The 11,613-nt window shown below is 65.4% G+C and overlaps 2 protein-coding genes across 2 annotated transcripts; one reads left to right on the top strand and one right to left on the bottom strand.

The window, feature by feature from the left end:
* Positions 1-1,501: 1,501 nt before the first annotated feature.
* On the top strand, positions 1,502-6,336 carry LOC309684497 (voltage-gated potassium channel KCNC1-like; the record flags this gene model as incomplete). Its single annotated transcript, XM_082500397.1, has 2 exons — positions 1,502-2,450; positions 6,120-6,336. Coding segments are annotated over 2 exons (1,071 nt in total), but the record flags the coding sequence as incomplete, so codon positions are not given.
* A 2,932-nt stretch (positions 6,337-9,268) lies between these two features.
* On the bottom strand, positions 9,269-11,449 carry LOC309684498 (carnitine O-palmitoyltransferase 1, muscle isoform-like). Its single transcript, XM_082500398.1, has 4 exons — positions 11,301-11,449; positions 10,186-10,287; positions 9,489-9,581; positions 9,269-9,410 (listed from the first exon to the last, which is right to left on the bottom strand). Exons 1-4 carry the CDS (start codon positions 11,385-11,387, stop codon positions 9,333-9,335), a joined length of 360 nt encoding a protein of 119 aa, XP_082356524.1. The 5' UTR covers positions 11,388-11,449; the 3' UTR covers positions 9,269-9,332.
* Between the last annotated feature and the right edge of the window lie 164 nt (positions 11,450-11,613).

The following is an 11,613-nucleotide window of genomic DNA, read 5'->3' as shown; positions in this document are numbered from 1 at the left end:
CCCCCCCCCAGCCTGGCCTACATTCCCCCCCCCCCATCCCCTGTGTCCCCCCGATGTCGTGTCCCCAACCCCCCCCCCCCCCCAGCCTGGCCTATATCTCCCCTGCTGTGTGTCCCCCCCCCCCGTCCCCAATTCCCCCCCCGCCTGGCCTACATATTGTCCCCCCTCCATGTCCCCTTTCATGTCCCCTGTGTGCCCCCCCCCCATGTCCCTGGACCCCTATGTGCGTGTCCCCTCTGTCCCCCCCATGTCCTCAACCCCCCCCATGTGCTGTGTCCTGTCCGTGTGTGTGTCGTCCCCCCCCCGTGTCCCCCCATGTCCCCAACTCCCCCCCAGCCTATATTCCCCCCCCGTGTGTCCCCACGTGTCCCCCCTTGTCCCCGGACCCCCCCCATGTGTTCCCCCTGTGTCCCCAAACCCCCCTCCCCCCCCATCTCTTGTGTCCCCTCAGTGTGTCCCCCCCCTCGGTGTCCTTCCCCCCCCCCCCCCAAATTCCCACCATGTCCCCAACCCCTCACGGTCTGCCCTACATTGACCCCCCCGTGTGTGCCCCCCCCCCCCCCCCAGCCTGTCCTGCATCTCCCTGTGCCCCCCCCCGTGTCCCCCCATGTCCCCAACTCCCCCCACAGCCTATATACCCCCCACCCCCCGTGTCCCCTCTGTCACCCCCCATCCCCCATGTCCCCATATGTCCCCCCCTAAATGCACAGAGGGGGGGTCGGGGGTCCAGATGCCTGGGGGGGGGTGTGTGTGTCCCAATTATGTAGGGGTTCAGTGCATTGGGGGGGTCAGGGGGGGCTGTGTCCCCTATATGACTCTATAGGGTTCGGTGCATTGGGGGGGTCGGGGGGGCTGTGTCCCCTATATGACTCTATAGGGTTTGGTGTACTGGGGGGGTCCAGGCACCTGTTTTCCCCCCCCATAACTCTATAGGGTTTCAGTATATTGGGGGGGTCAGGGGGGCCTGATACCTGTGTGTCCCCCCATAACTCTATAGGGTTTGGTGTACTGGGGGGGGTCGGGGGGCCGTGTCCCCTATATGACTCTATAGGGTTTGGTGTACTGGGGGGGATCGGGGGGGGTCCAGGCACCTGTGTCCCCCCCCATAACTCTATAGGGTTTCAGTATATTGGGGGGGTCAGGGGGGCCCGGATGCCTGTGTGTCCCCCCATAACTCTATAGGGTTTGGTGTACTGGGGGGGTCGGGGGGCTGTGTCCCCTATATGACTCTATAGGGTTTGGTGTACTGTGGGGGGGTTGGGGGGGCCGTGTCCCCTATATGACTCTATAGGGTTTGGTGTACTGGGGGGGTCGGGGGGCCCGGATGCCTGTGTGTCCCCCCATAACTCTATAGGGTTTGGGGGCCTTGGGGGGGCTGTGTCCCCTATATGACTCTATAGGGTTTGGTGTACTGGGGGGGTTGGGGGGCCCGGACGCCTGTCCCCCCCCCCCTCCAACCTCTTACCTCCCCTCCCCTCTTCCTCCCCCCCTCCCCGGTCAGTACGTGGCCTTCGCCTCCCTCTTCTTCATCCTCATCTCCATCACCACCTTCTGCCTGGAGACCCACGAGGCCTTCAACCGGGTGATCAACAAGACGGAGACGGTGACGACGGGCAACGGGACGGGGACGCAGGTGGCGGTGGAGGTGGAGACGGAGCCCTTCCTCACCTACGTGGAGGGCACCTGCGTGGTCTGGTTCACCTTCGAGTTCCTCATGAGGGTCAGTTTTTGCCCGGACAAGCGGGATTTCGTCAAGAGCAGCCTCAACATCATCGACTTCGTGGCCATCTTGCCCTTCTACCTGGAGGTGGGCCTGAGGGGCCTCTCCTCCAAAGCCGCCAAAGACGTGTTGGGTTTCCTGAGGGTGGTGCGCTTCGTGCGCATCCTTCGCATCTTCAAGCTGACCCGGCACTTCGTGGGGCTGCGGGTTTTGGGGCACACCCTACGGGCCAGCACCAACGAGTTCCTCCTCCTCGTCATCTTCTTGGCCTTGGGCGTCTTGATTTTCGCCACCATGATCTACTACGCCGAGCGCATCGGGGCCGACCCCGACGACGTGACGGGCAGCCGCCACACTTACTTTAAGAACATCCCCATCGGTTTCTGGTGGGCGGTGGTGACCATGACCACCCTGGGCTACGGGGACATGTACCCCATGACGTGGTCGGGGATGTTGGTGGGGGCTCTCTGCGCCCTGGCGGGGGTCCTCACCATCGCCATGCCCGTCCCCGTCATCGTCAACAACTTCGGCATGTACTACTCGTTGGCCATGGCCAAGCAGAAACTACCCAAAAAGAAAAACAAACACATCCCGCGACCCCCCCAACCCGGATCGCCCGGCTACGGACCGCCCGGAGCCCCCCAAAACCCAAACGGCAGCCCCCGACCCCCCCGCAGACCCCCGGCCTGTCCCCTGGCGCAGGAGGAGGTGGTGGAGATCAACCGGGCTGGTGAGGTGCACCCCAAAATTGGGGGGGGGGGGCGGCACGTGGAAGGTGGAGGGGGGGGGGATTGGGGGGTATTTTGGGGGGGGGTTGGTGCGTTTTGGGGGGTGTTTCTGGGGGCTTTGGTGTATTTTTTGGGGGGTTGGCATGTTTTGGGGATGGATTTTGGGGGGTTGGTGTAATTCTGGGAGGGGTCAGTGCGTTTTGGGGGGTTTTGGTGCATTTTGAGGGGAGTTGATGTATTTTGGGGATGGATTTTGGGGGGTTGGTGTAATTCTGGGGGGCTGGTGCATTTTGGGGGGCGTTTGGGGGATGTTTTGGGGGGTCGGTGTGTTTCTGGGGGCTTTGGTGCATTTTGGGGATGTATTTGGGGGGGTTGGTGCATTTTGGGGGGCTTTAGTGCATTTTGGGGAGGTATTTGAGGGGGTTGGTGTAATTCTGGGAGGGGTCAGTGCATTTTGGGGGGTGTTGGTGCATTTTGGGGGGGTTGCATTTTGGGGATGTATTTTGGGGGGCTTTGGTGTATTTTGGGGGGGTGGTGTGTTTTGGGGATATATTTAGAGGGGTTGGTGTATTTTGAGGGGCATTGGTGCATTTGGGGGATGTATTTTGGGGGATTTGGTGTATTTTGGGGGGCTTTGTATTTGGGAGATGTATTTGGGGGGGTTGGTGTAATTCGGGGGGGTTGATGTATTTTGGGGGGCTTTAGCGTGTTTTGGGGATGTATTTTGGGGGTTGGTGTAATTCTGGGAGGGGTCAGTGCATTTTGGGGGGTGTTGGTGTATTTTGGGGATGTATTTGGGGGGGTTGGTGCATTTTGGGGTATTTTGGGGGGGTCACTGTTTTGATGTGTGTGGGGATATTTTGTTTGGGTGCATTGGGGGGGGGTGGGGGGGGGTGGTATTTTAGGGGTCAGTCCCATATGTGGCACCCCAAAACTAAGGCGGGGGGGGGCTCCCTCCCCATTATGGGGGGGCTCCCTCCCCATGGAATAGGGGTCTGCCCCATATGTGCCCCCCAAAATAACTACGGGGGGGCTCCCCCCCTCCTTATGGGGGGTCCCCCCCCTCATTGAAGAGGGGTCTGCCCCACATGCAGCACCCCAAAACTACAGAGGGGGGGCTCTCAGCCCCCTATGGGGGGGGCACCCAGCTGTGGGGTCCCTATGTGTGGGTGCCCCCCCCCCGACACGGGGTGTCCTGTGTGTCCCCCCCCCCAGAGTCTCGCCCCAACGGGGAAGCGGGGCGCGCAGCACTGGCGCAGGAGGACTGTCCCCCCATCGATCAGCCCCTCTCCCCCGAAGAACGGGGGGGGCCCCCCCCGACGGCGGGGGGGGGCAGTGGCGGCGCTGGGGGGGGCCGCGAACGCTGCGGCCGTGACAGAGCCTGTTTCTTACTGGGCCCCGACTACGCGCCCCCCCCTGAGGGGCCTCTCCGGAAAGGTGGGTGCTGCGAATGATTCCCCCCCATCCCCCCCCTCCCCAAATAACCCTGGGGTCCCCACAGCCCCCCCCCTACCCCCCCCCCCCCAATATCTCCTGGGGGCACCCCCCCCCACCCCCTGGGGCACCTACGGACCCCCACATCCCACCTGGGGGCACCCCAACAACTTCTGGGGGTACCCCCACCCCATGCACCCCCCCCCCCCCCGGAGTCCCCACATGCACCCCAATATCCCCTGGGGGCACCCAAACACCCCCCACACGTCCTCCCTGGGGGCAACCCACCTCCTCAGGGGCACCCCAATATCCCATGGGGTTCCCCCAACCCTCCCCAGGGCACCTAGACACACACCCCCCCCCCCATCCCCTCTGGGGGCCCCAACTCCCCTCACCCCCCCCACCCCCAAAGGGACCCACAGACCCCCCTTTCCTCCCCCCCAGGGCACCCCAATATACCCCAGGGTGTCGTTCCCCCCCCCCCCCATCCCTCCTGGGGTCCCCAACACCCCCTCACCCCCCCCTCCAGGGGCACCCTAATATTCCCCTACCCCCCACCCCCCCCGCATGCCCCCCATCCCCCCTGATGCCTGGGTCCCTCACCCAAACTGGGAGAAACTGGGGTGGGGGGGCACAGCTTGCACAGACCCCCTGGCGCTGGGGGGGCTCTGGGTGCTCCTTGCACACGCGCGTGCAAGCAGCGGGGCTGGCTGGGGGCAGGGGGGGAGGTCCCCGTCCCTGTGCGAGGGTCCCCATCCTTGTGTAAGGTCCCTGTGCGAGGGTCCCTGTCCCCCTGCGAGGTCCCTGTGCGAGGGTCCCTGTCCCCGTGCGAGGGTCCCTGTGGAAGGGTCCTTGTCCTCGTGCGAGCATCCCTATCCTTGTGAAACATCCTCGTGCGAGGGTCCCTGTCCCTGTGCAAGGTCCCCATGTGAGGGTCTCTGTCCCCCCCAGGGTGACCCTGTCCCCATCCCCATCGGAGGGTCCTTGTCCCCACAGGGGGTCCCCATTAGAGGGTCCCCTGTCCCCACAGGGGGTCTCTGTGCCCCCCAGGGTGACCCTGTGCCCAGCGGTGGGTGTCCCCATCCCCGGGGTGACCCCTGTCCCCATCAGGGGGTCCCCATCTCCAGGGTGACTCCTGTCCCCATGCCAGGTCCCCTTGTGAGGGTCCCCTGTCCCCACAGGGGGTCCCCATTGGAGGGTCCCTGTACCCCCCAGGGTGACACTGTCCCCATCGGAGGGTCTCCGTCCCCACAGGGGGTCCCCATCGGAGGGTCCCTGTTGCCCCCAGGGTGACCCTTTCCCCATCGGAGCATCCCCGTCCCCACAGGGTGTCCCCATAGGAGGGTCCCCACCCCCCCAATGTGACCCTGTCCCCAGACGGGGGTCCCCGTGGCCCCCCCGAGGTGACCCTGTCCCCTTTCGTCCCCAGCGCTCGTCACCGCCTGAGACCTCAGACGGCGCCGCAGGTCAGCTGGGCGGGGTCTCCCTTGGCCACGCCCTCCACCACGCCCCCATCCCCGCCCCTCCGGGTTTGGCTACGCCCATTTCGCACAGCCTGCGCATGCGCATTCCTTCCTCCCGCACGGCGCTGCTTTACCACTCCCCCCCCCCCGGGTCCCCTCTGGCTTTTGGAGGGGGGGGGAACACCCCAATGCCTGTGTGTGTCTCCCCCCTCCCAGCTTGGCAGGGGCTCCCCGAACGCCTGGGCCGCCGTTCCCCGCCCCCCCCCACCTTACACCCCCTATACCCTTTTTGGGGGGGTCCCCAACTCCTGGGGGGCGGGGGGTGGGTGCCCCCCCAACTCCTGGAGGTGCCTAAATTTTGTGGGGTGAGGGGGCTGTCCCCAAATTTCGGGAGGGGAGGGGGCGCCCAAACCCCTTGGGGGTGTCCCCAGCTCCTGGGGACCCCCAAATTTCAGGTGGGGGGGTGTCCCCAAGCCCCCCCTGGGGGGGGGTGTTTGTCCCCAACTCCTTTTGGGGGGTTCCTAAGCCCCTTGGGAGGTTGGGGTCCATCTCCGGGCGGGGGGGGGGGGTGTTTATGTAAATTTTGGGGGTCCCACATCTCCTGGGGGTTGGGGGGGGGAGTCCTGGTCTCTTGGGATGGTGAAGGTTTAGGGAGGGGGGAGAATTGGGGGATCCTGGGTGGTGGAGGGGGGTTGTGGGGGTTCTCTAGGGGGGGTGGAAATGGGGGTACTGACACTCCCCCCATCCCCCCCCAAATCTTTGTCTCCCCCAAAGGCTACGAGAAGTCGCGGAGCCTCAACAGCATCACGGGGGTGCGGGTAGCGCCGGCCGCCCCCCCCTTCGGCTCCCCCAGCCCCCCCCGGCGCCCCCGCTCCCCCATCCCCTCCATCCTCTAAAAAGGGGGGGGTGGGGGCACAGGGACACCCCCCCTCCCCAACACCCTCCAGGCACTCCCTTTTCCTGCCCCCCCAAAATGGGGATTTGGGTAGAAAACGGGGCAAAACGGTAAAAATAATCAGTGGCAACTGGGAGGGGGGGGCTCAAAATGGCATCTGTGAGGACCCCCCCCTCTCCACCACCTTCGGGCACCCCTTTTTCCTGCCCACCCCCCCCAAGTGGGGATTTGGGCAGAAAATGGGGTGAAATGGTAAAAATAATCAGTGGCAACCAGGAGGGGGGGGCCTCAAAATGGCATCTGTGGGGACACCCACCCCCCCAAAATGGAGGGGTGGGGTGTCCCCCTAGAAGACTGTGGAAGGGGGTGATGCCCCCCCCCTTCCTTTCTCCTGCCCCCCCCTTCCATCAACTGGGGATTTGGGCAGAAAATGGTGTGAAACAGTAAAAATAATCAGTGGCAATTGGGGGGGGGGGGCTCAAAATGGCATCTGTGGGGATACCCCACCACCACCCCCAAGTGACTGGACCTCCCCCTAAAAATGGAGGGGGGGGGTCCCCCCCTGAAAGACTGGAAGGAGGTGACGGGGACAGTGTCCCTCCCCTGATGTCACCCCATCTGGCTGCACTGCACTTTCGCTTGTGTGTGTGTGTCCCGACCGCCATTTTGGAGCTGGACGCCTGTGTCCCTCCAACCCCCCCCCCCCCGACACGTTTGGGGGTGGGGGGTGTCCCTTGTCCCCCGTTTCACCCCTGCCATGATCACTCAGGACTCGGGGAGCCCCCCCACCCCCCCCCCATGTGTCACCCCCCCTTCTTGTCCCCTTTTCCCTCCCAATTTGTCCTCATTGTGTCCCCTCTGTGTCTCCATGTGTGTCATCCCCCCCCTCCCCTCCATGTCCCACCCCGGGCTCCCCGCCCCCTGCCCCCGCAAGCAATAACTGGAGCCACCGGACACCCCGATGGCGGAGGACGACGGTGGAGGTAGGGCCACCGCCCGGGTGTCCTCTCTGTGTCCCCCCCACCGCCGTGGCGGCACTGGCACTCCAAGGAGGGGGAGGATGGAGGTGGGGTAGGGGGAGACTGGCCCCACTGCGAGGCCAGGCTGCGTTACCATAGCAACGGGACTAGGCCTGGAGGCCAGGCTGCATTTCTGTGGCAATAGGGCTAGGCCAGGCTGTGTTTCCATAGCAACAGGGCTAGGCCTGGCCCTACTGCGAGGCCAGGCTGCCTTTCCATAGCAACGGGGTTAGGCCAGGCTGCGTTTCCATGGTGATGGGACTAGGCCAGGCTGCATTTCCATAGCAACTGGACTAGGCCTGGCCCTACTGCGGGGCCAGGCTGTGTTTCAGTGGTGACGGGACTAGGCCAGGCTGTGTTTCTGCAGTGATGGGACTAGGCCTGGCTGCGTTTCTATAGCAACTGGACCAGGCCTGGCCCTACTGCGAGGCCAGGGTGTGTTTCCATAGCAATGGGACTAGGCCAGGCTGCGTTTCCATAGCAACTGGATTAGGCTTGGCCCTACTGCCAGGCCAGGCTGCGTTTTCATGGTGAAAAGACAAGGCCAGGCTGCATTTCCATGCTGACAGGACTAGGCCTGGGTGTGTTTCCATAGCAACTGGACTAGGCCTGGCCCTACTGCGAGGCCAGGCTGTGTTTCCATAGCGATAGGACTAGCCCAGGCTGTGTTTCTATGGCAACGAGACCAGGCCTCAACCCCCAAAATGGGCCCTGGCCCTGTTGGGGGGGGCCGGGACCCCCCCAAAGCTGCTCTCCCCCCCCCCCACGGTGGGCAGCGGTTTGGGGGTGGGGGGAGCCCCCCCCGTCCCCAGCACCCCATTCCCAAGCCAGCATGTCTGCATGTCCGTACCGCCGATATTTATTGTTATATGCAAAAAAAACCCCAAACTCCCTTTAATTAACCCCAAACCCACCCAATTAATGTCCCCCCTCCTCCCCCGGCCCCGGGGCCTCTATGCAATGCAGCCCGTGGGCTGGGACCCCCCCCCCTCCAGCGCGGCGGGAGCCTTATGCAACGACTCCTATGCAAATGAGATGCTAATGAGGACTAATTGCTCCCTGACCGCTCCCCTTCCCTGCCTGCCCCCCCCCCCAATTTGCTGCATGTTTGGGGGGAGGGGGGGGGACCCCATTGCCTCGTGCTTTTATTTTTGGGGGGGGGGGTCTTCAACCCCTCCCTCTGCCCCCCCCCCCCCCCCCCCGGGCTGCGCTGTAATGAGCTCCTCCCCCTTAATTATTAGTTAATTAACACCTCATGAATAATTCATGCTCCCTCGCCTGGGATCGGTGCAATCCTCCCCCCCCTTTATCTCTGGGGTTGCTTTTTGGGGGTGGGGGGTGCCCCCCATTTTGGGGGGGGGGGCTCTGACTCAGGAAGGGGGGGGGGGGGGCTGTGCCAAAAGGGAGGGGGGGAGGGGGAGGGGACCGGGGTGGGGGTGGGGGTCTCAGAGCTATTTTTTCACGCGGAGTCTTTAATGAAGGAACTTAATGAGCTGCGGCAATAAAAGTGATCAAAAAATGGTGCAAATGGCCTTAAAATGGGGGGAGGGAGGGGTGGGGGTGGGGGGAAGCCCAAGTGTGTGGCACCCCAACAGTTTCGCCAGTAACACCTCAGTATCCCCCAGTTATGCTGCCCCCCCCTAATCTCCAGTACCCCCCCCAGTACCCTCCCAGTGCCCCCCAGTAACACTACAGGTGCCCCATTGCCACCTTCCCAGTGACCCCAGTAACACCCCAGGTGTCCCAGTACCCCCCCCAGTGCCCCATTAAGCCTCCAGGTGCCACATTACCCCCCCAGTACCCTCCCAGTGCCCCATTACCCCCCCAGGTGCCCCAATACCCCTCCCAGTGCCCCCCAGTAACCCCCCCAGGTGTCCCATTACCCCCCCAGTACCCCTCAGATGTCCCTTTACCCCCCCCCAGTACCCTCCCAGTGTCTCCCAGTACTGCCCCCCCCCCCAGGTGCCCCATTACACCCCAGTACAGACACCTGCAGCCCTGGGGGGGGTCCCAGCTCTTTATTTTGGGGGGGGGGGGGGGGGGGAGGCAATGTCCAGTGTCAGGGTCCCCCCCTCACTCCTCGTCCCCCCCCAGCAGCTCCCCCAGTTCTCCCAGTGCCGCCCGGATCTGACCAGCAAAGCGTCGGGCGTCCTGTGGGGAGAATTTGGGGGGGGTTAAGAGGGGGGGGCATGAAGGTTTGGGGGACCCCCACCCCTCCCCAAAACTCACCGTCATGGGGCTGGAGGCTTTGCAGGAGACGTGGAAGACGACGGCACCGTCCCCCCCCCGCGCGTAGGAGACGCCGTAACCGTCGGGGTGGGGCTGTGGGGACACGGGAGTTGGGGGGGGGGGGGCACAAAGGACACCCACCCCACCCCCGTGCCCCAATAGCCCTCCTCCTCCCCCATTTAGGGGATCCAGGTGTTTTTGGGGGGAGGGGAAGGACAGGACCACCCCCCCATTGACACCCCCACCCCACATCGAGGGGACCCGGGTGTCCGGGGGGGACACAGGACAGGGAACCTTTGGGGGGGGGGAGGGAAGAACAGGGATACCCCCCCCCCCCCCCCATCGAGGGGACCCGGGTGTTTTGGGGGGGAGGGGAAGGACAGGGACTCTCCCCCCCAACACCCCCCATCGAGGGGACGCAGGAATTTGGGGGGGGGTGGGGTCAGTGGGACACCCCCATACTCCCCACAAACACCCCCAGCCCCCCCCCCCATTGAGGGGACACAGGTGCCCGCGGGGGTGGGGGGGAGCAACGACACCCCCAGATCCACCCCATAAAGGAGACCCAACACCCCCCCAAACCCCCCCCCCCCCCCATCCAGGTGTGCCAGAGTTCCCGGGGGGGGGGGGGGACGACCAGGACACCCCCACTCCACCCCCCCAAAAAGGGACCCAGTGTGTGGGGGGGTGCACCCACCGGGGCGAATCCCCCCCCCGCGGGGTGGAGGTGGGGGGGCAGCAGTGGGGGCTGCGGCCGCGGGGCCGGGCTGGAGGCCATAGCCCAGGGTTGCCCCAGCACCTGGGGGCGGGGTTATGCAAATGACACCACGCCTCCATTACATTAACCCCGCCCAAATGTCCAAGCCACGCCTGCCGGCCCAACCCGCCCCTTCCCCCCTCTGCTTCAGCCCAGGCAAGAGCAGGCTTCATCCCAAGCCCCGCCCCCTAGATGAAGCCACGCCTCCTAAAAGCCACGCCTCTACATGTCCTGTCTCCTTTAGAGCAGGCCACGCCCCCACACTCCAACCACCCACTCTTCCCCACTATGTTGAGGCTCCGCCCACTTACCCACCCCACTGGCCACGCCCCTTCCAGGCCCCTCCCACCTCCCCTCGAGGCAGTGTGCTAGCTCCCACCCCTCGCTAGGCCCCGCCCCTCGCTTGGCCCCACCCACCTCACGCAGGTAAGGAGCTGAGGCAGCGCGCAGGCCCCACCCTCTCTGTTGGCCCCTCCCCCTCCATGACCCCGCCCACCTCCACCAGGAATAGGACCGAGGTGCGGCCCCCAGGCCCCACCCCTCACTGCGCCCCGCCCCCTACCATGCCCACCCACCTCCACCAGGAATAGGGTTGAGGTGCAAACCTCAGCCCCCCCTTTAGCCCCGCCCCCCAAGCCCCGCCCACCTCCACCAGGAATAGGGCCCAGGTGCGACCCTCGCCCCCCCACCCTCCACCTTTAGCCCCGACCCTCCCTTTAGCCCCGCCCCCTTCCAAGACCCACCCCCTCTTGATGCCCCACCCACCTCCACCAGGAATAGGGCCCAGGTGTGACCCTCAGCCCCCACCCTCCCCCTTTAGCCCCGCCCCCTCCCTTGGCCCCGCCCCCAAGCCCCGCCCACCTCCACCAGGATAGGTCCCAGGTGCGACCCTCAGCCACCCTCCCTCCCTTTAGCCCCTCCCCCTCCCTTGGCCCCGCCCCCAAGCCCCGCCCACCTCCACCAGGAATAGGGCCCAGGTGCGACCCTCAGCCCCCACCCTCCCCCTTTAGCCCCGCCCCCTCCCTTGGCCCCGCCCCCTCCCAGGCCCCGCCCACCTCCAGCAGGAAGGGGGGCGGAGCCGGCAGCTGACAGGCCATGGCCGCCAACGCCTGCAGGTGCCGCTCCAGCCCCGCCCCCGTCATGGCCGCCCGACGCAGGCCCCCTCTGCTCCCGCAGCGCCGCCCGCAGCGCCGCCCGACGCCGCCCCCGCTGGGGGGGGGGGACATGGGGGGGGGGGGGGGTGTCACCCGGGGGACCCCCACACTGGGGACCGCCGGGACACCCCCCCACCCCCCCACATCCCCCCTATGGTCACCCCAAACTCTCTGACACCCCCCCCCCCCATGGGCCCCCCTGTGGCACCCCCCC

The sequence above is a fragment of the Vanellus vanellus genome, assembly GCF_965231255.1.
Source record: "Vanellus vanellus genome assembly, contig: HAP1_SCAFFOLD_2355, whole genome shotgun sequence".
Lineage (NCBI taxonomy): Eukaryota > Metazoa > Chordata > Aves > Charadriiformes > Charadriidae > Vanellus > Vanellus vanellus.
The sequence above is the reverse complement of the archived record's forward strand: the minus strand, read 5'-3'. Positions and strand labels throughout refer to the sequence as shown.

Coding starts and splice junctions, on each gene's coding strand:
- LOC309684498 (XM_082500398.1), bottom strand. CDS start 11,387: ATGACGGGGGCGGGGCTGGAGCGGCACCTGCAGGCGTTGGCGGCCATG. Junction 9,582..10,185: donor CGGGGGGGGGATTCGCCCCG/GTGGGTGCACCC, acceptor GTGTCCCCACAG/CCCCACCCCGACGGTTACGG. Junction 9,411..9,488: donor AAGCCTCCAGCCCCATGACG/GTGAGTTTTGGG, acceptor TTCTCCCCACAG/GACGCCCGACGCTTTGCTGG.